This window comes from Hippopotamus amphibius, chromosome 5, assembly GCF_030028045.1.
Source record: "Hippopotamus amphibius kiboko isolate mHipAmp2 chromosome 5, mHipAmp2.hap2, whole genome shotgun sequence".
Lineage (NCBI taxonomy): Eukaryota > Metazoa > Chordata > Mammalia > Artiodactyla > Hippopotamidae > Hippopotamus > Hippopotamus amphibius.
In genome coordinates this window covers 99,118,933-99,143,901 of record NC_080190.1, presented here as the reverse complement: position 1 = coordinate 99,143,901, position 24,969 = coordinate 99,118,933, and the positions used below count along the sequence as shown (strand labels likewise).

Below are 24,969 nucleotides of genomic sequence, written 5' to 3'. Positions count from 1 at the left end.
TCTCTCATTGGGCCTCTGTATTTCCAGAGGCCCAGGAATATTGAAATTAAACCAAATAATAAATCAAAGATGATAATAAGAAAAAAAATACCAAATTGTATAGTCTAAATATATGAGTTTACTGTATGTTACCTGTATCTCAATAAAAGTTCTTAAAAAAAAAAAGAGTAAAACCTGAACTTACAGGAGGGCAAAGGTTAAACTGTGTATGACTAAAGCTTTGATCCTCATGACTAAAGAAGTCATGGAAATATCTGCTAGCTTTGCTAAAACATGTTTTACATACAGATAAAATGGCAGTTTTATCACAAATTCATCTGAGAGAGTAAAAATCAATGTAAAATAAGTTCAGGCAACACAAAAATAAACTTGATACCTTGAAAGACCAATAAATAAATAAATAAATAAATAAATAAATCAAAGATGATACAAACAGATGGAGGGACATAACGTTCTTGGATTGGAAGAATCAACATTGTGAAAATGACTATACTACCCAAAGCAATTTACAGATTCAACGCAATCCCTATCAAATTAACAATGGCATTTTTCACAGAACTAGAACAAGAAATTTTACAATTTCTATGGAAATGCAAAAGACCCCAAATAGCCGAAGCAATCTTGAGAAGGAAAGACAGGATTGGTGTCATCAGGCTCCCTGACTTCAAGCTATTCTACAAGGCTACAGTGATCAAGATAGGATGGTACTGGCACAAACACAGAAATACAGATCAATGGGATAGAATAGAGAGCCCAGAGATAAACCCACACACATATGGGCACCTTATCTTTGACAAAGGAGGCAAGAATATACAATGGAAAAAAGGACGGCCTCTTTAATAAGTGGTGCTGGGAAAACTGGACAGCTCCGTGATAAAGAATGAAATTAGAACACTTCCTAACACCATACACAAAAATAAACTCCAAATGGATTAAAGACCTAAATGTAAGGCCAGACACTATAAAACTCTTAGAGGAAAACTTAGGCAGAACACTCTATGACATAAATCAAAGCAAGATCCTTTTTGACCCGCCTTCTAAAATAATGGATATAAAATAAAAAATAAATGAACGAGACCTAATGAAACTTAAAAGCTTTTGCACAACAAAAGAAACCATAAAGAAGACAAGAAGACAACCCTCAGAATGGGAGGAAATATTTGCTAATGAAGCAACAGACAAAGGATTAATCTCCAAAACATAAAAGCAGCTCATGCAGCTTAATACCAAAAAAGCAAATAACCGAATCCAAAAATGGGCAGAAGACCTAAACAGACATTTCTCCTAAGAAGACATGCAGATGGCTAACAAACACATGAAAAGATGCTCAATATCACTAATCATTAGACAAATGCAAGTCACAGCCACAATGAGCTATCACCTCACACCGGTCAGAATGGCCATCATCAAAAAATCTAGGAACAATAAATTCTGAAGAGGGTGCAGAGAAAAGGGACCCCTGCACTGTTGGTGGGAAGGTAAATTGGTACAGCCACTATGGAGAACAGTATGGAGGTTCCTTAGAAAATTAAAAATAGAGCTACCATACAACCCACCAATCCCACTACTGGGCATATACCCAGAGAAAACCATAATCCAAAAAGAAATATGTACTGCAGTGTTCATTGCAGCACTATTTACATTAGCCAGGACATGGGAGCAACCTAAATGCCCATCAACAGATGAATGGATACAGAAAATGTGGCCCATATATACAATGGGATATTGCTCAGCCATAAAAAGGAATGAAACTGAGCTATTTGTAGTGAGGTGGATGGGCCTAGAGACTGTCATACACTGTGAAGTAAGCCAGAAAGAGAAAAACAAATACCGTATGCTAACTCACATATATGGAATCTAAAAAACTGACTGGTACTGATGAACCCAGTGACAGGACAAGAATAAAGATGCAGATGTAGGGAATGGACTTGAGGACCCGGGTGGCGGGGAGTGGCGAAGGGGAAGCTAGGATGAGATGAGAGAGTAGCATTGACATATATACACTACCAAATGTAAAATAGATAGCTAGTGGGAACCTGCTGCATAACACAGGGAGATCAACTCAATGATGGGTTATGACTTAGAGGGCTGGGGTAGGGAGGGTGGGAGCGAGTCATGGGAGGGAGGGGATATGGGGATATATGTATAAACACAGCTGATTCACTTTGTTGTACAGCAAAAACTGGCACAACAGTATAAAGCAATTATATCCAATAAAGAGCTTAAAAAATAACTCTAAAAAACAAATAATTAAGTCTAGTCTGTAAGTATTCAGCAGTCTCTAAGTATTCAATTGAGAGGAAAAGTTACACATCTCTCACTTTAAGTCAAAAGCAATAAATGATTGTTTTGAAAGCATGTCAAAAGCTGACATTGGCCAAAAACTAGACCTCTGTACCAAATGGTTAGCCAACTTGTAAATGCAAATGAAAATTTCTTGAGGGAAATTAAAAGCACTACTCCAGTGAACACATAAATAATAAGAAAGCAAAAACAGTTTTATTACTCATACAGAGAAGGTTTTAATGGCCTAGACAGATCAAACCAGCCACAAAATCCCTTTAATCCAAAGCCTAATTCAGAGCAAGACCCTAACTCTCTTCAATTCTGTGAAGGCTGAGAAAGGTGAGGAAGCAGCAGAAGAAAAGTTTGAAGCTAACAGAGTTTGGTACATGAGGTTTAAGGAAACACGTTATCTCCATAATATAAAAGCCCAAAGTGAAGCAACAAGTGCTGATACAGAAGCTGCAGCAAGTTATCCAGAGGATCGAGCCAAGATAATTAATAAAAGTTGCTACAATAAACATTACATTTTCAATGTAGATAAAATGGCTTTATTGTATTGGAAGAAGATTGTGTCTGGGACTTTCATAGCTAGAGAAGAGAAATTAATGCCTGATTTCAAAGCTTGAAAGGACAGACTGATTCTTTTGTTAGTGGATAATGCAGCTGGTGACTTCAAGTTGAAACCGATGCTCATTTGCTATTTCAAAAATCCTTGGGCCCTTAAAATTATGCTAAACCTACTCTGCCTGTGCTCTATAGATAAAACAACAAAGCCTGGATGACAATACATCTGTTTACAACATGGTTTACCAAATACTGCAAACCCACTGCTGAGATCTACTGCTCAGAAAAAAGATTCCTTACAAAATATTACTGCTCATTGACAATGCATCTGGTCACCCAAGAGCTGTGATGGAGATGTACAAGATTCATGTTTTTTTCATGCCTTCTAACATAATATCCACTCTGCAGGCCTTGGATCAAGAAGTGATTTTAACTTTCAAGTCTTACTATTTAAGAAATATATATTTTAAGACTCTAGCTGCCATAGATAGTGATTCCTCTGAAATAAACTGAAGTCTTTCAGAAAGGATTCACCATTCTTTTTGTCATTAAGAACATCTGTGATTCATGGAAAGAGATTAAATATCAATATCCACAAGAAGTTTAGGAGAAATTGACTCCAATCCTCATGGATGACTTTGAGGGGTTCAAGACTTCAGTGAAGGAAGTAACTGCAGATGGGGTGGAAATAACAAGAAAATTGAAATTAAACATGAGCCTGAAGATGTGACTGAATGACTGCAATCCCATCATAAAACTTTAAATGATGATAAGTTGGTTCTTATCGATGAACAGAGAAAGTGGTTTCTTGAAATGGAATCTACTCTTGGTGAAGATGTTGTGAAGATTGTTGACATAACAAAAAAAATGATTTAGAATATGACATAAACTTGGTTGATAAAGCAGTGGTGGGTTTTGAGAGAACTGACTCCAATTTTGAAAGTGCGACTGTGGATAAATCGCTACAAACAGCACTGCATGTTACAGAGAAATCATTCATGAAAGGAAGAGTCAATCAATGTGGCAAACCTCACTGTTGTCTTCTTTTAAGGAATTGCCTCAGCCACCTTGACTTTCACCGACCACCACCCTGAGCAGTCAGCAGCCATCAAGAGCTGAAGGTTAGCAGTTTTTATCAATAAAGTATTTTTTAACTAAGGCATGCATGCTGTGCTTTTGGACCTAATACTATTGCACACTTAATAGTATAGTGTAAACATAACTTTTATATGCACTGGGAAACCAAAAAATTCATGACATTCACTTTATTGCTATATGCATTTGATTGCTGTATTTACTTTGCTGCATTGGTCAAGAACTGAATGCAGAATATCTCTGAGGAATGCCTATAATGGAAAACTGATTCTAAAGTTCACATGGGGAGGCAAGACTCCAAAAATACAACATAACACTAAAGAAGAAGAGGAAAATCAGAAAGCTGACACTACCTGATACCAAGACTTACTATAAAACATAGCAATCAAAAAGTGTGATATCAGTTTATGAACAGACACATAGATCAATGAAGCAGGATAAAGAGCCCAGAAATTTACCCACACACATAGTCAACTGACCTTTACAAAAGAGCAAAGGCAGTGGAGAAAGGATGGTCTTTTCAACCACTGGTGCTGGAACAACTGAACATTCACATGCAAAAAATTGAATCTAGACACTGACTTTACACCTTTCACAAAAACAAACTCAGAATGGATCACTGACCTAAATGAAAATGCAAAACTATGAAAATTTTAGAAGATAACATAGGAGAAATTCTAAGTGACCTTCAGTTTGGCAATGTTTTTTGATACAATGCCAAAAGCACAATATAGAAAAGAAAATAACTGATGAGTTGGACCTTGTTAAAACTAAAACTTTACAGTTGGTAGTGTAAATATCAAATTGATGATGAGAGATGCCTTAGAGGGCCAGGACGGGGTGGGGGAGGGAGTTGCGGGAGGGAGGGAATATGGGGATATATGTATAAGTACAGCTGATTCATTTTGGTGTACCTCAAAAACTGGTACAAGAGTGTAAAGCAAATATATTCCAATAAAGAGCTAAAAAAAAGAAAACAAACTAAAACTTCTGCGAAATACACTGAAAAGAGAATGGAATGTCAAACCATAGGTGAGACAACATATTTGAAAACATCTGATAAAGCACTTGTAATCCAAAATATACAAAGAATGCTTAAATAGCAACTCAAAAGTTGGTCAAAAGATCTAAACAGTCATCTCACAAAAGAAGATGTACAGATGGCAAATAAGCATATGAAAAATGCTAAGCTTCACATGTTATTAGGGAATTGCAAATTAAAAATTTGAGAAACTGCCTATTAGAATGGTTACATCCAGAATACTGACAACACCAAAGCCTGACAAAGTTGTAGAGCAACAGTAACATTCATTCATTGTTGGTGGTAATGCAAAATGGTATAGCCACTTTGAAGATAGTTTGGTAGTTCTTAAAAAGTTTAACCAGTCTTACCTTATGATCAGCGAAATTATACTCCCAGGTATTTAGTCAAATATGTTGAAAATTAATGCCTGCACAAAAACGGGCACACACGTTTATACCAGCCTTACTCGTAATTGCCAAAAATCCAAACTAACCAAGAAGTCTTCAGTAGGTAAGCAAACTGTGACACATCCATGCAATGGAATATTACTCAGTAATATAAAGAAATGAGCTATCAAGTCATGAAAAGACATGGAAGAAACAAATGCATATTATTAAGTGAACGGAGGCAGTCTGAAATGGCTACAAACTGTGTTTCCAACAATATGACATTGTAGAAAAGGCAAAACTATAAAGACATTAACATCATCAGTAGTTTCCTGAGGAGAAGAGGGATGAATAGGTGCAACAAAAGATTTTCAGGGCAGTGAAACTATTCTGTATGATACTGTAATACTATATGATATTACACATTTGTCAAAATCCATAACACTACAACTTTGGTGTAAACTATTGATTTTAGTCAGTAATATAGTAGTACTGGCTCAACAATTGTAACAAATATCTAATACTAATTAAGATCTTAACAATGGGAGAAACTATGTGAGTGTGTGTATGGGGGGGAGCGTTGAGAACTACCTGTATTATCTGCTCAACTTTTCTGTAAACCTAAAATTGCCCTAATAATAAAATCTATTAACTTTTTATACCTGGATATATTCTTTTATTATTTCTTAAAAATTATCTAGATTTTATTCTGGGTGTTCTGTTAGAAAGTGATATAACTGTGACTGAAGATAGTTTTATTTCTTTACAAAATCTTATACCTTTTATTCTCTTTCATTACCTTACAAATATAAGTAGTTGTGCAATGTTGTTGGATGGAGGTAGAGATAGCAGGTATTTTTTGTTGTTTCCCTTAACGATTTTTTCCCCACACCTCATGTTATAGTGTTGCCACACATTATACATGAAATATGTAATGAAGCTGTAATTTTTGTTTTCATAGATGCCATTTTTCTGATTAAATATCCTTCTTTGCTTTGATTCCTAGTTTTCATAAATGGAGGTTAAATTTTATTGAATACATTTCTGTATCCGTTAAGGTGATCGTATAGAGAATTTCCTTTAATACTCCATATTACTTTCAAGACAGAAAGGAGACCAGCCCTGGTTTTCTAAGTTGGGTAGAATGACCATGGTTTACATTTCTCTTGCATGCTCTTCCTTCTCTTTCAAAAAGGCATCCCATTTATATAACTGTTAAACTTCTCCACATGACTGTAAATTCCATGAGGACAGAAGGAATCCCTATGTTTTATTTATTTTTATATCCCCAGTACCTAGCACTGTTTTTCCTCCAAACTGGGACTCAATAAAATGTGGTTCAATTAGTTAATGAATAAATATCAACATTTCCACTAGCAGCAACTGCTTCTCCAGATTGGAAGATACTCTCATCCCTTAAGCATCCTTCATTGAAGACAAGAAAGGATGATCCATTTGCATTGCTGCTAAAGAGAAAGTTAAATGATTGCTTTGATACTAAAAGTTAATTAATAATTCAAAGACATATTGTTTAAATTGCAATTATTTATATACTTTATCATTTGATGTTTTTTAGATTATGAATACTTGCTAAAGAATGTTGTATGTTAGAATACTCATCCGAAAGTCTTTCAGAATATTAGCATTCATTCAAGAAGCTGGAATATCTAGTTTACAAAAGTGTTTCAAGGAATGTCTGTCTACAGGGCTCCCAAATGGACAATTTATTCTCTCTTCAATTGCAATTTTTGGTTCCTTATGTTAACATTACATCACTATATTTTACCATGCAGTAAACGTGCGTAAGATCTCAAACAAAATGTCAAAATAAATAGTTGTGAAAAAATGAAAAAAACAGTAACTCATCATTAGCTATTATACCTGTAAGTGATGTGTTTGTGCTGCCACTTCTGTCCTGTTAATGCATACCGCTTTCGACGAATATTAAATTTGGAGCTACCTCTTGTCTGGTCAGGTACACCACATCGAGGCTTCTTCATCCAGCTGTGAAAAGCAATATTTTCCAGTTATTTACTAAAACCTAATCATTAATTTCAAAAAGAAATCCATTGAGAAGTTATGACAGTGATAATAAAAATGAGAAAACATAAGGAAGAATGTTGTCAATTTTCTTACAGTCTGAATCTACGTATTGTAGAAAGCTTATTTTTTTCCTGAATGATCAAGAATCACTACTTTATAACTCATATCCTTTAGATAATTTTTCTCTCTAATTCATTTTGAGCTAACTGTAGACTAAGGTATTCTGATGCTTCTAACTAGAATCTGCTGTTAACAAGATATGTGACCTTGGGAAAGTATCATTCATAAAATGAGACTTTTTAAAATAAATTATTACTAAGGTCTCTTTCAGCTTTAACATTCAACAATATTTAAAATCTATTACATGACCTTAGCTTGACTCCAGGAGTCAAGAAGATACATGGTACTCTCTTCAAGCTTACAAAGAAGGAAATTGTTGTTTAAAATAACATTTGCCTTTCTCCACTTTTTTCTTCTTTTGACTTTAAGCATTACCCCAGTTTTCAAATAATAGCCACTCTCTTTGAACCTTTAATAATAACCTAATTCAATGCTTAAGATTTTACTTTGAATATAAGGTTCAGTATGACACAAATAAAATTTAAATATTAACATTAGAAAAATAAAATGCTGGCTTTGATTTGTTGATTGTTAATACTTATTTAGATATAGTTGTCTAACTTCTTTTCTAGAGAGTCTCATTTGACCATCATCATGTTTTCTATGTACTCTTGCTTCTTGTCTAAGGAGAAAGATTTTTCATGATTTTATTGGTTTTTCTTTAGTGACTCATACAATGGCTTTATCATTCATTAGCCCATTTAATTTAACAGTTATAAAACTAAAGCAGAATCTTCATGGCGTTACATGCTTCAGAAAGTGGAAATGAGAAAAGAATCATTTTCTTGTTATATTTCATCAAATACTTAATTTCTATACACTTTAAATGGGAAGTAATTGACTGCAGAGATGACAGTCTAAAGATGTCCATTTTGTGAAAATGACTGAAATAGTTTACATGGTATATGGATAAATCAGCTAACCAGCTATTATAAATATAAGAATAATATCATGCAACAATGAAAGCATGACTTTTACTTTTTAAGAAAGACAACACTTTTCTGATAAGCATTATACATTTCTCCTTTTTCATTCTGCTGCCAGTAATAATGTAGACATTGCAGTTACCAGACTTAATAAACTCCATCCTATTTTATGATGCATTGTAGAGTTACTTCAGGAAATTACTCTTTCCCTTTATTAAAGTCTCCAAACCAAATGAGATATCTTGTAAATGCTAATGCCTAGACAGCTATCCAGCCCTACGGAACTGAAGTCTCCAGAGCTAAGAATTGAGACCACTTGCTTTTAACTAAAACTCCCAGGGCACTCTAAATCACTAAATTTGAGAGATATTTCACTAGACTGTAAAACACTCAAGGGCAGGGGATCCACATACTTCCCCTACCTGTACAAGATCTAGCATGTAAAAGATGTTTAATAAATAGGTGGATAGGGACATTTTTTAATGAAAACATTTTCATTATAGTCTGTAAGATCTAGGTATATATTCAACCAACAAATATTAAGCATTAATGGTTAATATTAATTAATTAATTAGTGATAATTTAAGTGGCTTTTATCTATCAGTATTTCATTAATTATACTCTCGACAAAAATTATAATATTTCTTAGGCAAGTATTTATTCTGACATCTCCCTGAAAGTACTGTGAGAATAAATAATATAATTATGAAATATGAATAAATTTACTTAATGTGAGATGTGATTACACTTATGTTAGATAAAGAAAATATTGAAGTAAACACTCCAGGAAGAGAAATAATTTTGAAATGGATAGTGGGATAAAATTTGGCAATTTGTATTATATTAATACATTATCAGGATAAAATATATTTTCAATGAGGATATATTCTCCAAAATTACTTTAACAGTACATAAAGTTAAAGATGAAGGCAGTCATTGAAAACACTGAAATTTATTAATATAAATTCCCATTTTAAGTTGTGCATATGTTGGATCCAGTAAAAGTTTTCTCAGGGAAGCATTGTAACCTCCAAAAATTTAGGGTTTTAGGGATGACTATTAGATTTCTATGCTGAAAGATACCTCTGCTAAATTCCTTCTGTATTTCTTCAGCTTCTGCCCATTTCATATAATTTTTTCTTATGTTCCAACTATTTATTTATTTACTCACTCCATCCTGATACATTTATGCTACAGTATTTTAAGTTTTTACAATATGCTGAGAGATACATGAAAAAAAAGTGTGCATAAAAAGATAAGGCTAGAGGCTTTTGCTGAGCTCCCAGTCTAGGTAAGATACGCATGATTAAAAAAAAAATTACAATATAATTGGTTAAGTGTTCTCACATCTCCATCTAGCTATTTTGCCATCATTTCTAATTTTGCACATAATTTAAAAATTATGATTTTCCAGCCCCAAGCTTGCACCAATTCCTCTGATGCCTCATCTCAGCCAAAAGTTTTTCTAATGACTAAGCCAGGTGTCAGGTAACATCTTCCACTGATCTCTCCTCACATCGAATTAATCATGATGTAGTCTCTTCTCCCTCTAAAACTTCTCTGCATCTCTCACTCTCACCAGTGCCTTCTCACTCCTAAAGATAAATCTTTTCAAAGCACTGATGTGTTTCATACATGTTCTGAGCATGAAATGCTTTTATAGACAGAATCTTATTCAGGTATACTTAGCGAGGGTGCCCCTTGTCTTCCTAATTCCCAAGATCCACACCCGTTCCTACAGAACCAAACCTCTTTATGTCTTTGTATACAGTGACCTCTGTCTGGAATACTTTTTCTTCCTTGTTTACAGTGACAATCCTAATCTTCCTTCATTATTCAGCTCCCACAGTTACAGTTTACCATCTCAACACAGCATGTATTATAGTGTATATTCCAGTGTGTACATGTCTGTCTCTATTTGGTACTAACCTGCAAGTCAAGCCAGAGAGCTCTCTTTGGGGCCAGTACCCAGTGAAGTTTCCAATGAAGAACATGAAACAAATGAACTGTCTTCATGTATTTCTTTTTTTTTTTTTTTTCACACATACTGATCTCCGCACTATTCTGTATGTTTCTTGAGGACTTTGTAACTCGTATAGCTCTGTGCTTTAAACAAATGCTTATTATGTAGATGGATGTTGTGTGGAAACTTTTATATAAAGTTAAATCATAAAGTAGATGACAAGTGTAAGAAATAAACATAAGAGCAGGCATAATGTAATATAAACTAGTAACTTAATTCAAGGAACCCTTAACAAGGGTTGGTTAAGATAACTCTATGTTAACTTCACCAAGATATGTATCCAAATATTCTGGCACAGAGATATTAGCAGGCATTAATTATCAAAATATGTAAAATCCCCAAAATATGATTAGAGCACATCATGACACTGAATATGGCACACAGTATCAGAGTTAAATCTGTCCTCGGGATTTTTATGTGATTCCAAACGTTTATTCTTTAATTTCATAAGCATTTGTTTCTTTCTCTTACAAACTTTAAAGTTCTCAGTGATATAAAGAATGGTCAGTGTTTCCTAGAATTCATCAATGAATTAAATGCTGTCTAATACTAAATGTAAAATTGGCATGTTAATGTTGTTATTCAGTAGAGTCTGGCAATTCAATTCTAGTTATCATGCACTAAAATGTTAGTTGCATTCATATATCAATTTGATAAATCCCATATTTACCTATACACAAGAGTGCAAAAGTAGAGTGCAATTTTAAATTTAAATTGATTGTCTCACCTAAGGTAATAACTACATCAAATGAAAAGAAAAGGTGTTGAAGTGTATGTGTGTGTGCGCACGCACATGTGTGTATATATATTATTTTCAAGTAGTACTTTTTTGTGAAAATATCATTGCTAAAACACTTATTTTTTCACTGTGTCAGTGCACACAAATATACCTGTGCTGCTTTACTGACTCATTTGCTAAGAATTTTAAGTTGACATTCCAAAGCAAAGACATGGGGAATGGGCACTGGGCTGGGGGAGAGGGTGAGCTACAAGAGAGACATTTTGTAATTTCAAGGTGTAAATAATGGCACATGCCATTTTCACAAATATAATACTGATATTCAGTATTAATTTGACAGTTTAGATTCCAGAGCATTTTTAAACTAGCTCAGCAGATCATTAATGTCTTCATTTAAATTAACTCAACTTGAAAAATGTCTAAAAATCAGTTCTCTGTAACAAGGAGTTACATTACAAAAGTTGGAAGCGGGAATCCTAGAGCCAGACTTCCAGGGATCCCATCCAGCATCACTGACTCACAAGCCTTGTGCTATTAGTCAGTCTACTGTTTCTTTCTATTCCTTACTTTCCTCTTGCATAAAATGAAATGATTGCACTATTATTGAGTTAATGTGAAGATTAAATTAGTTAAATCATCTGAAATACTTAGAACAGTTCCTAGCAGATAGTAACTGCTATTACTATTAACTTATAATTATAATACTTAATATTATTTTACAAATATCAGGAAGTATTGTACTAGTAGTAGTAGAAGCAGCAGCAGCAGGTATACAGATATCTAAGTTTCTACATTTTTCAGTTCACTTTGACTTATATGTTGACATAAAGCACTTTGCTATTCAAGACAGGGATATTCCTAGCATTTTCATAACAAAAGATACCAACAGATACATTATCCTCTGTTTTATGTAAATAGAGTAACCACAAGCTTCTAAAGTTTGCAGTAATGCTAAGAGCCACTATATATGAAACAGTATCCATTTGCCTCAGTTAAAAAAAAAAAAGTAGTGAGCTGGGCGTTTATGTCAAACATATAGGGCTATCCAAGAGGTTCCTTTAAGTTGTAGTCCATGCCCCTGGTGCCCCTATAGTGGGGCTGCAGGAAGGCAGCTCTTCAATAGAATAAGATGAGAATGCCCCGCTTTGGGGTTGGGATTGTTCCATACAGTGGCCCTGTGTACATATATCTACCTTTACCAAGAGAAAAAATACTCAAAAATATATATTTTTGTGCCTCATGTATTAGTAATTTTAGAAAAATATTCATCAGCATAATATATTAAACAGGTTTCTATCCTCCAAACTTTTCCAAGTTCTAATGAAAGGTAAGAGTAATATGTACTTTTATAGTTGTCCCAAGAAATCTTTCTAGAAATTTAAAAATATGTTTATTTTTATTACCTTAAAAATCCTTAGGCTTTGCTTGCATTCATAGAGCCAAGTTCAATAATCATGAAGAAGGTTTCTCAAAAGTAAATTAACTTAGGGCTCAAAATGTAGATAGGCTGATAGCTCACTCTGGTCCAGAGTTTCTTTTTTCTATCAACTCATTAGCTGCCTGCATGGACACACATGTTATTCACAAAGCTGAAACTGCAAAGTTAAAGTACTTAAAAATCCAACCACAGAGAATTAATGTATTAAGCCTCCATGATCTGCAATGTGAACAAAAGCTCTGTTAAGTGTCAGCTCTTTAAGCTTTCACCTCTCACCTTTTATCTTTTGGAATGGGGCTGTAAGGACTCCTCTCATTTAACTACTAACCAACCCTCTGTAGTTACCCTCTGTAGCTACCCACGGTATACCATATACCTCTGTAGCTCTACCCATGCTATAATGGTATAGTTTTGAGTACTATTCTTATATTAAAAATAATGAGGAAAAAACTTTAATTACTGATTGATTGATCTATCTTTTATATCCAAATTGAAAATGAATAGTCTTAACTTGATAATTTAGACAAAAGAATAAAAATCATGAAACATATGGATATATAAACCAAAAAGCTTGTGGTTCTTGATATATCTAAATAAATATCTGAATTCCAAAATCAGGAGTTCAAATATCACTACAGCTTCATGATAATTCTTTGAATAAAACTACTTATTCAGTCTTAAATTGATTTTTAATTAAGACAAATTTCTGGGCATGGTTTAAATAAATTAAGCAGAATTACTGAGATCAGCCAGTATATATGTACAAATGTGTATATGTTTGTATGTGTGTACACACATATACATACACATATTATGTATATATATACATGAAGAGAGAGATAAAAAGAAAGATCACCTTACAAATCCCATCAAGGATGCTTCAGGGCATCACAATGTGCACACATAAAAAAGATAAACTAAAATTTAAAAAACACTTATAAATATTATAAAAATATATTAGACATTCTTATTATTGCTTTGCTATCTTTTTCTGTCCTTGCAAAAACTTCAATTTTTTTGCATAACATAGGTTAATGCACTTATTAAGGAATTTAAATGAACTTGCTTACTAAAATTAACTAAGCAATGAATAATTTAAAAGAACCATTGCAATATATGATAATTAGCTCATTTTGGGTGGGGGAAAGTATTTCCTACTATCTCTTCAATACCAATGCTAATTAATTCAAAAGCTATATAATATGCCACAACATAAAAACCAAATTTGTTGCTTGAAAATGGTTAATTTCTTCAACATAATATAGGGATTATCATAATTGGTACCATTATTTTTAATTACTCAAGAATTATATACTGAACCCATCAAATGTCTGCCTGCCAAAAAAGAATATAATTATTTAATTTAAAAACAATTGATTTCAATGGAAGTCTAAAATTAGACAAACATTTATGATATCTAGAAATGAATCCTAAGACATTATTTTAATACTGATAAATAATTTTAGGTCTCCAATTTTACTACATATTTTATGTAATAAGACAGGTGAAAAAATTCATACCTTATAATTTGACTATTTAAAATAATAGAATGCAATTTCAGCATGGATTGTTACTACACATTCATTTGATATTACAGAAGCACAGATAATTGCTTAAGTAGCATGATTACAGGGATTATACTTACAAAAATGGTACATAATTTGAGCTGAGTACCCTGAGCAACAATACCTCAAGACTGGGGATACATCAGTGGATAAAAACAGACAGGAGGCAAATGAAGCCACAGGGTTTCTAGTATGAGTGACAATGAGAATGACACAGAGGACAGAGGAGGCATCATAGTCTAGGAAGGGAAAATGATGAGGGTTTAAGAAGGCTTTAATGGGTTCACCTAGAAATAACTACCAGGTATAACACTCTCTTTAAAGGGAAAGATGCACTTTCAATTCCAAAATAACTGAGTTAGAACAAAGTTCTTTTAAAGAAAAAAACAAAAAACAAGCAGAAAAACTGGTGGTTGGTTTTAAATTTAAGGCTGCTTATTTAGTTGATCTTTTCTTTATAATGCTATAACTCACAGAAATGTTACTTTAACTCCTACACACTGACACAATCCTTTCTCCTGGTCTGGAATCTGAGCCACTGTATGCCATAAAAAGACCTGTGTCTTCCTCTACACCTCTGCATTTTTTACATCATCCTGCCAGAGAACAGCTACAAACTGTTCATACCCCTTTCCACATGAAGGGTCGAAATAAATCCTGCACACATTCCTCTGCCATCATTTCCTGACAAAGACCTTTTTCTAGCTATTTTAGGAAATCAAACCTATCCATCTTGAGTCTTTTCAGTGATTAGCAGGGACTCTCCAAAGTGGGGGGAAGCACAAATGACACCTTTTATAGGACTCCACTCTCAATTTTGGTATCTAGTAATAAGCATATTTAAAATAAATAGTTTCCCAAGTCACAATTTATTGTATTTTTTAAAACTGCGTTATAATTTCCAAGAAAGTGAATTGGAAGGTATCAATTCTGCATTAGGGAACAAGAAAATTTGTCCAGAGCACTTTTTAAATTGTTGGAATGAAGAGTATAATTTAAATGGAGTTCTGTATTATACACAGCAATAAAACGCAGGGCTTGCTGGAGGTTTTGCTTATTGATTTAACACTATATTTACTCATATTTTGGATAAGAGGAATGTTATGACTTAAAATGAATGTTTGATAGTATACCATTAGGAGAGAATTGCAATGGTTACAGGGCACCAGATGCAAAATATCAAAATTCTACTCCCAATATTGATAACAGGTTTCTCATTCTCACAGGATGCATTATATTAATTCTCCATTCTGTTTTCACAAATACAAATCAAAGTTAATATTTAAGTATCTCTTAAAAATGTTAGGAGAGGTAATATTTATTTTTTCAAACTACTTGCAAACTGTTTAATATTCAAGATTTGTTATATGTTTTCCTGTTTTGATGAAATAGAAATAGTATGGCTAACATCATGCTTTAAGTATTAAAAGGCAAAATACAATTTTAAAACTATACATTAAATTAGTTTAATATGTAAAAATTAATTATATATGTGTGAGTTCAGATATTTCAGGTATTCAAGAAAAATATGTCATTTCTCAAAGGTACAAAGCAAAGTATAGTGGAAAGTTCCCTAAGTAAATGTCAAAAAATCTGGACTCAAACTAATCTGGATTTCATTTAGCCTTTGAGTTACAGTTTTTTATTTGAAAAAGTAGAGAGAAAAAATGTATTCTTATCTTCCCTATTATGTAGGTTTGATGTGTGTTAGTCATTATAAATGCTGAAGTAGATTTACTTTTAAGTATCAAGGACTCAATGAACACAAATAATTCTTCCCTGAACTGAAAGAATTAATCATTTCCTCCTTTGCTGTCTACAAACAATAATGCTGTTTCATAATGTTATGGGACATACAGTGCACTTGTGCTAAAATAATTTGTGACTATGTCTAGCTATATGGTTAACTTGAAGTTCCTTTGAAGGAATAGACTATGTCTTTTGAATCTGCATATGCCTCTTTCACAGATAAAATGCCCAGTAAATAATAATATAGCTGATTGTTGTTCAACGGAAACTGGCACAACATTGTAAAGCAACTATACCCCAATAAAGATCTAAAGAAAAAGAGTAATTGGTTGAATAAATAAATGAACAAATGACTGATAAAACAATAAATAAAATAATCATTTTTAAAGAGTAGAAATAAGCCCTTTATTACTAAAAGATTGAAAGCACAGATTTTTCAGTGAAAGCTCTTCCCTTGATTTAACTAGTGTGAATTGTCACTTGCAGAAAACTAGTAAACTATTAACTGGTCTCTGATTCCCTCCTCCTCAAAAACAGAGCCCTGATTTGCATTGTTTTCCATTTTCCTCGGTTTAAATATTTCGACTTTGGCCAATTTCAAGCTACTGCTGTGATATCAATTAGGGAAAGACATGCACACTCTGCTTCCTCAAGCCATACAAGCCACCTCCAGCACATCACTGATCACCACTCTTTTTTGTAGTGCCTTCAGCTGTACATCTACTTTGACTCCCATTGTTGGTATTTTATTTGCTATTTAAAAGATATATTGCTAAAATCCATGTGAGTAAACTTCATTTTGCATTTTAATTTTTTATGAAATCTCAGGGGATTGGAATTAAAATAGATTAAATTCCAAAGAAATGTTCATAAGACAAATCATTTCATCTGTGGTTGGTGGAGTTCGCTTAGGTTTTTTCAGACCACTTAGTTTGGTTCAAGAACTGAGAAAGAAAGAGTGTAGGTGCCATAACTTACTCAATTGTGTTTCGGTCCACTTTTCCTGTCATGTTAATGCCGTAGAACTGCTGCATGGCAGCTAAGGCAGACTGCATGGTCTCAGCAGAGCGCAGCACTGACATTCTGGGGTCAGTCGGTGGAAGGTAGCCGTACTTCTGTAACCAAACCTGCAATAACAAGTACATTTCCTTTTAGATCAACTTCACAATTTAACAATAATTTTATGGTAATTAACTTATGTCTACAGTAGATTTTTAAACTTTATTTCCTCTTCAAGGGCATATATTATTTAACTGCTTTGTCTCTTTTTAACATATATTATGTAGTTTAGGTTAAGTATAAATTCAGTGGTTGTTACAGACCTCTCTAACATATCCACACACTCTAACTGTAAAGAAAAAAATTAATCATTTGTCTCAGGCTTACACTGTATAAGGTACAATAGTAGATACTGGATAACAATCACAAATAAGATCATCCCCACCCTCTAGGAATGCAACTTTCCAAAATGAAGATATTTTTTTCAACAATATGACCCTACTGAGATATCTATGCTGGAAGGGGAAGTTAACGTGCATATGCCACATCTAAAATGTTATTTTCCTGAACAATTAACCACTGACTACAGCTGTGACTAGTAGCATCATAACATGTAGACCAATTATTCTATAATGACATTAGGGTATGAATTCTATGCAACTGGTCTATCCAATTGTAGCTAGATATCTTCAAGGACAGGGAATTGTTTCTCATGAAAAGGCTATCCTTTCATCCATTTATGGTGATTCACTTCAAACCAGATCATGTAACTGATCAAATTTTTCACATACAGATGAAATCAGACTATTTAGTTAAGAATATTTGGCCCTCTCCTTAAGGATTTCATGATTTTAATTCTCATCTTCTCTAAGGAAGAGAGATTTGGGAGGATAGTAAGAGGAAGGTGTTGGTGTTGAGCTCACACCCAGTCATGATCACAGCCAAAAATCAGTCATTTAAAGTTAGATTTTAAAATTTTAAAAATAATCAAAACCTGGGTTATTTGGGTGGGGGGGGAGATGATCTCTACCAGTGAGTAAATGCTTTCTAGTTTTCTATGCATTTATTTTTAAATGCACAGTCATAGGTCCAGTTCATATCCCATCCTGCTGCCCCGTACTTCAATCTTCCATAGAGCTCTAAGATTTCTTGAAGTGCAGTGAACTACCTGTCAGATTGAGAAAGGCCAAGTAATTCTTCCTTTGGCACAGAATAAAGGCTGTGCTATTTAATGGAAGGTATTCACCAGTATGTGTTTCCCCTCGCACCTGAGTCTATTAGTCATATAATGATTCTGTGAAGTTGAGGCTTTCTCCCAATGCCTGATACACTTCCATTATGACCTTACAACTAAAACACAAAAGAGTTATTTTCTCATTGAAAATAAACAGCAATTATAGAAGTTAAATTTCACCAAAAGAAACAGATATTAGATATATCAAAGTCTTAAAGTGTAAAACACAAAGTGGAATCTTTGTGGTATTTACAAGAAACTGATCCCCCAAAAAGTGCAGCACAATTCCTTGAAAATAAAATATTTACTCTAAAACTATTTAAGAGATTAGCAAATGTATCACTGTCAGGAGGGTTTATTGTTGAAATTCCATGTAGTAAACTCATCTACCACATAGTGAAAATATGCCAAAACACTCTTCTCATCTAATCTATAACGAATAGGCTGCCAGGAAAGACATATATTCAATAACCTAGTCAACAGTGGTACAGTCTGAAATAGACCTTTTTTTTTTCCTGAATGAAGGAGACAAAATTTCACTGGCAATATATTATTTACTAGGAAATTCAATACCTGTTGTCAAGCAATTTCACCCAAATTAGAAGATTTCATTGCAGTTTTCAATAGTGTACATGCAAAAATATTCTGATATTGAACTCTTTTTTTTTTTTCCATAACACTTTGCATCTGTTTCTTACTTGCTATACAGCTGACTTGTTGCTAGGTTACTCAAGGGTGCTAAGCTACTGACAATCATGTTTATGAGAACAGCAAAGAGAAAATTGCTAATAAGCCCTATGATTTACATACAAATAGAGAGACTATAAAATATATGAATTTTAAGTGCTTAACAAAATAATAGCATATTCTAAAAAATACATATTTGATTTATGCCTTAGCCTTTCAAACAAATGAGTTAGAATTACATAAAAAATGAATGGTGATTTTTCTCCAAGTTCTCTTTTATATTATGTCATTCATTATGAAAGGCTGTTTTTCCAAGTTAGTGAAAAGCAAATAACTATTTTTAATTGTAAAATATCAGAAAGGCTAGGGGATCTACCATTTCACGGTCAAAGTTTGTTTCTTGGCTGACAAATCAATGTCAATAAGATTATGTGTCACTTTGAGTTGACCATTCTTAATATCATTGTTATCTGTTAATCAAGAAATCTTCTCTGACATCATCAATAATTGACCAGGAATAATTCTCAATTGAAATCTGTCATGCATCTTTCCACAAAGCAGTGAAAGATCGAGCATGACTATATTGGTGTCAGAATATGAAACCTGCAAGCCCTTGGTAACATTTTTTTTTGAAGCAAAATCTGCTGTAGACAACCTTATTCTAGGTCAAGGTAAAAAGTAAGTGACTATAATTATAATGCTTTCAAGTCGTATTTTTTATTTGCAGTGCTTCTTTACATACATAATATTCAATATGGAAAAAATACAGATGAAAACAAATACCTGCTTAAATAATTTTTTAACCACCAAGGGGGTATTCTCTCTTGAGTTTGGTTCTGTTTTCTATTATTTCATTTAAGCTGTTGAGACCACAGAATTCTGAGAGTCTGATCACTTTTTGTATGATAGGAAAAAGGTCTGTACCAAATAGCCCTAAATAATAAGAAGCTAATGCTCTTTGGATGAGAATAATTTGGTCAACATGGTGATACAAAACTAGCCAAATACAAGCTCAACTGTACGCTCAGCATCAAGGATAGGAAATCACTCTGGCCGAAATTGATAGTGCTTTGTGAACACTGACATTTAATTTACCAATGAATTAAGATCAGGTTCAAACAGTGAAGATCAGGAATAAACACTGGCTCAAAATCATCAAAGAAGTATAGGGGTCTCTGTTATAAGTAACCTTATTTTATTCTATAGAATAAAACATGTTTGTTGTACAAATAGAGCAAGACAGGTAGCTTAGCACTTCATCGTTCTATGGTTGTAAGCAAGAACTTTGGGAAACTGGGATATGCTAGAAATGACATAGAAGAACCTTTATTTATAACTCTTTTTTGTTTTCTACTAAATTATAGTATCGTATTTGATAAAAAATTAAATTAATTCTACAAGGTAAAATTTGAAGGTACTACTTATCCCTTAAAGACTATACCATACCCATCCATCCTCATACACTGTTATTTGAAATATACTCCTATTTTGAACATTGTTTAAAAATATTGCTTCTCCTGGTTGGTTGGAAATAAATTCGATCTGCGATTGTTTGTGCCTTGGTGTTTTTTCAGTGTTCTCAAATGCACATAATGGATAATTAAGGAAAAATTTCTTCATGTGTGCATTAGGGGGAAATGATATTGAATTTGTAGGGTTGATGTGAGGATTAAGAATATATAAAGCCTCCAGCATAATTCTTGCTCTGTAAGTCATATTCTTATTTTATGCTTACTAATTGTTCAGAGTTCTTGAAATTGTCCCTACTGAAGTTGAGATTTGTCCTTGGAATGAGTAACACTGAAAATTCAGGTGAGATATAAGTGGTGAGAAGGACAAACTACAAAGGGTACAGAATCATATATTGCTAGAAAATTCATCAAATCCCAAAACAAAAAGGGAAAATGTAAAATAAATTGGCAAGTTAGTTTTTATTTTGTTTGCTTTGTTTTATTCTGCTCACTGGATTGACATGTGCACTTGAGAGCATAAAAAAAATATTAAGAGGCAAACAGGTTTCACTGAGGGAAACTTGACTCCTTTTACTGTCTGGGATTTAGTCCATTTCTTTATTACTAGAACAACCAACTACAGAACCTCAAATGGGGCAGCAAAAGCTAACCTTGAATTACATTCTCTAAATGGAGGAACAACCAGAAGAGTTCTGTTCTCTGCAGAGCAAGAAAAGGCAAACACTTAGATATTATAGAAATTCTTGGAGAGGAAGAAAAGGGAAGTAGGGTTTGGAATTTTATTTAACCTGAAAAATCACTTTGCTAGTCCATATTCCTGTTTGTGACTGAGTCAGTTTTTTCAGGTATAGTTCATTTTAGCTAATGTTTGGTATGGCCAAATGCAAGTTTCATATACCCAATGATTACATGATCCAAATTATGGCACTCAGTATGGAAGAACAAGGAAAAGAGTGATAAGTATATTTTTATAATAACAATCACTTCCATTTATATAATTATATAATTTTATTACATTGGGATATACATTTTAAAAATTATTGGCTTCATGTTAAATTTAACATATTTATTAACAAAATATTTAAATCTATTCTAATATAATTATGTTTCTTAATAAAATGCAACTGAAAGAATGCATTTTAATAAAGTTCTCATTGTTATAAAGTTATTTTCCATTTTTCAATATGAGACTTCTAAATACATTTGTTAAATTCTGTTATTAACCAAAATAAATAACTAAAATCTGACCATCCCTTATTCCGTGGTATCACCAGCAAAGTTAGCAAAAGCTTGAGGATATTTTTCACTGACATTCCATATATTCACTGGTTATAAAGAATGGCAGAATTTAGAACGTAAATTTTCTATTCTGGAAAGTGGCTATAAATATGAATTATAATTACCTATTAACCAAAAAACTTATGTGGGAGTAGTCATTCAGAATTGGTCAAATTGAAAATTCATAGGATAAGTTAATGAGGCAGAAATTAGCATTTCTGTTCATTCAAAAATCTAAAGGAGCTCTAAATCACCATCTCATCCCCACCATGAATGAATCAGTGTATGAAATTTCATATATAGTATGCAATTTCTTTAGAATTATACTGTCACAAACTTCACTGAACATCTTAGCAATCAAGAGACACTGTCAACTGGACAAAGAGAATGAAAAACAGCTGAAGTCATTAGTAAAAGTTATAATGACCATCATGACCATATTTTTCACCTTAACATGAGATTCTCTAATTTATGATAGAAACTAAAAACTTAGGATGTAAAGGCTAAGGAGACTTTTCCATTCTGCATAAAAGTGAATTATATTTTGTATTTAGCAACTGTGTGAGCAATGCTGCTCAAACAGTAATGCTGAGCTCTAGTGAGAAAAACAAACAAACAAACAAAAAGACAACAGCACTTAATGGGTTTCCATTGATTCCATCATATGCTAATCACTGTGCTGGAAAGTTAGAGTACTATGATATACTGTCTTCTAATCTGTCTCTACTGTTACTTTTCTAAAAGACATTGTTTGAGCCTAAGTTATGTGGATGATGGACTGAACTTGCCTTTATTGGGGTGGGGGGCAGATTTAGTTTCTTCAAGGCAGAGGTACAAAATCTCTTTGAAATGTAGGCACAAAATGTCAGAGCATTGTATATAATGCACACAACCACACATTTATGCATGAACTCTCCTATCTATAAAATAAGAAAAAATAACTTCACTTTTATTTAATGCACAGATTGATCCTGGTGCCCTCACTTGGACAGCCTTTATACATTCATTTGTCACCTGTGTTCCATCAAGAGTCCTGAGGGAGGAGATGGAGTTCCACAGTACAAAGGGGTTTAGAGTGTCACCTTCAATAGTTAGCTCAATTCCAGCATATTACAACATACGGCTATGGCTATTTTTAAATGGATTTATGAATTAGTCGCTTTAAAAAGAAATTTTATAATGCTTTGTGATGTGATGGGGAATGACCAAGAAAATATTTTGTACCACATAGTTATTTCCTGCTTATCTCATGACAAAGTATTTAAGTTGTCACACAAATAAATTTTGCATTTCTTTTACAAAAAGACAAAAGTGTTGACTTTTTTGTAAAGACAAGTGGTTACAAATACAGTTGACTCTTGAACAATGTGGGAGTTGGAGTGCTGATCCCCCACACAGTCAAAAATCCAAGTATAACTTTTAACTCCCCCAAAACATAACTTCCTACTGTTGACCGGAAGCCTTACCAACAACAAAATCAATTGAATAACATATTTTGTATGTTATGTGTATATTTATGTATATTTCATACATTCATGACATACATTTTTCTTATTTTTTTTGGTATTTCTAGGCTATGCTGTTCATCTGCAAGCTTTTTTCAAATTGCCATGTCTCCAAAAAATTCCCAATACATTTATTGAAAAAGTTTGCATGTAAGCAGACCTGCACAGTTCAAACGTGTTGTTCAAGGGTCAACTGCAGTATACTACTCAATAGCTATTTTGGGAGTATGAATAAAAAAGAATGTTTAATCTGTCCCATTAAGATAAAAGTGATGTTTCAGCAATTCAGGAGAAAAAAAACTGCTTTTGAAAGAAAGATGTCCCATGTAGAGAGTATTTTAAAGATGCATGTTTGGAAGTGTTTCCATTATCACATGACTTTGTATTCAAAAGATATAAATACATCACCAATGAAAACTATCTCCAAATTTCCTACTTTAAAATTCCAGGAATGGAATTTTCCACCAGTAAAATAACCTGCCAAAGGAATAATTTCAGTAGGTTGTAAGTTCATTTGTTGAAAATATGAAAATGCAACACCTTCTAATTTGTTTTTAGGAACGATTGATATACATCAGGGAAGATAAGAATTTACTGTCTAAATTTTACCAAAAAACCTTTGCATAACTGATGAATAAGATTATAGAATAAGCCTAATGATTTGTAATTAGCTAATGACATAGCTTTTCCTGTTGCATTTACATACCTTTATGAGGTGTCTTTTAGGCCATGGCAATTTTTAAGATTAGAAATAAATGGATCTTATGTTTAGTGAAGTAAGTCAGACAAAGACAAATACTGTACATTTTCACTTATATGTGGAATCTAAAAAATATGACAAAAAAACAGAAACAGACTCATAGATATAGAGAACAAACTAGTGGCTACCAGAAGGGAGAGGAGTAGGGGGAGGAGCAAGATTGGTGAAGGGGATTAAGAGGTACAAACTATATGTATAAAAAAATAAGTCACAAGAATGTAGTGCACAGTACAGGGAATATAGTAAATATTTTATAATAACTTTATATGGTATATAATCTATAAAAATATCAAATCATTATGCTGTAATCTGAAACTAATATAATATTTTAAGCTGACTATGCTTGAATAAAAAAAATTAACGGATCTTGAAATTGCTGTATTTCAAAGTGTTAAATCAATATTTTTAAAATAATGAAGCATAGTCAGCCATAGAACTCTAAGAAAAGATAATGATTAATGATAGTTCTAATAAGAGCAAAAGAATATAAATGCAATTATTAAGTAAAATACAAAAATTATTGTTTAATTTTGTTATTCTTAGCTCATCTTAATATTTCTCTTTTCAGTATGTTTAATAACATATATAATGTTTAGTTAGTTCAAAGATATAATGATAAATAAGATTGTAAGTGTTAGAAAACAATGACTGATGGAGGAATGCAGGAATGCAATAGAAAGTGCAGAAATCAATGATCTGATAGAAAGAAACACCTCTATTTTAAAATGAAGCTAATTTGTTAAATTCTCTCCAATGTGACATACGTACTTACTCTCCCCAAGGGACAGAGAACACAGTCTATCAATATCTATATAATATATTCTGGCTGTGACAATTCCCAAGCTTTTCCTTTCTGTCAGGCACTATTGAAGCTAATGAAGTCCTGTAGAATAAATTCCTTAGAGTAACTTTCAAGACATTCATAATTTGGTCTCCAAGTATGCCTTTGTTACTTTGTTGTATGGAATCCATTCCCTGGTCACACTTAAATTTCAGTCCCACCCCCAACAGACCTTGGTAATAATGACAACTGCTGCCAGTCCTTTACTGCCCACTGGCCACTATGTATTAGGCAA

General features: G+C 33.1%; 1 protein-coding gene across 1 annotated transcript in view; it reads right to left on the bottom strand.

Annotated features, from left to right (window-relative positions):
- MMP16 (matrix metallopeptidase 16) overlaps positions 1-24,969 on the bottom strand; it is a 336,546-nt gene that overhangs the window by 170,101 nt on the left and 141,476 nt on the right. Inside the window, exons 2-3 of the mRNA XM_057735374.1 lie at positions 16,937-17,085; positions 7,237-7,359 (exon numbers count right to left, since the gene is read on the bottom strand). Of these exons, the coding sequence (XP_057591357.1) occupies positions 7,237-7,359; positions 16,937-17,085 (272 nt within the window). The remainder of the gene's footprint in view (positions 1-7,236; positions 7,360-16,936; positions 17,086-24,969) is intronic.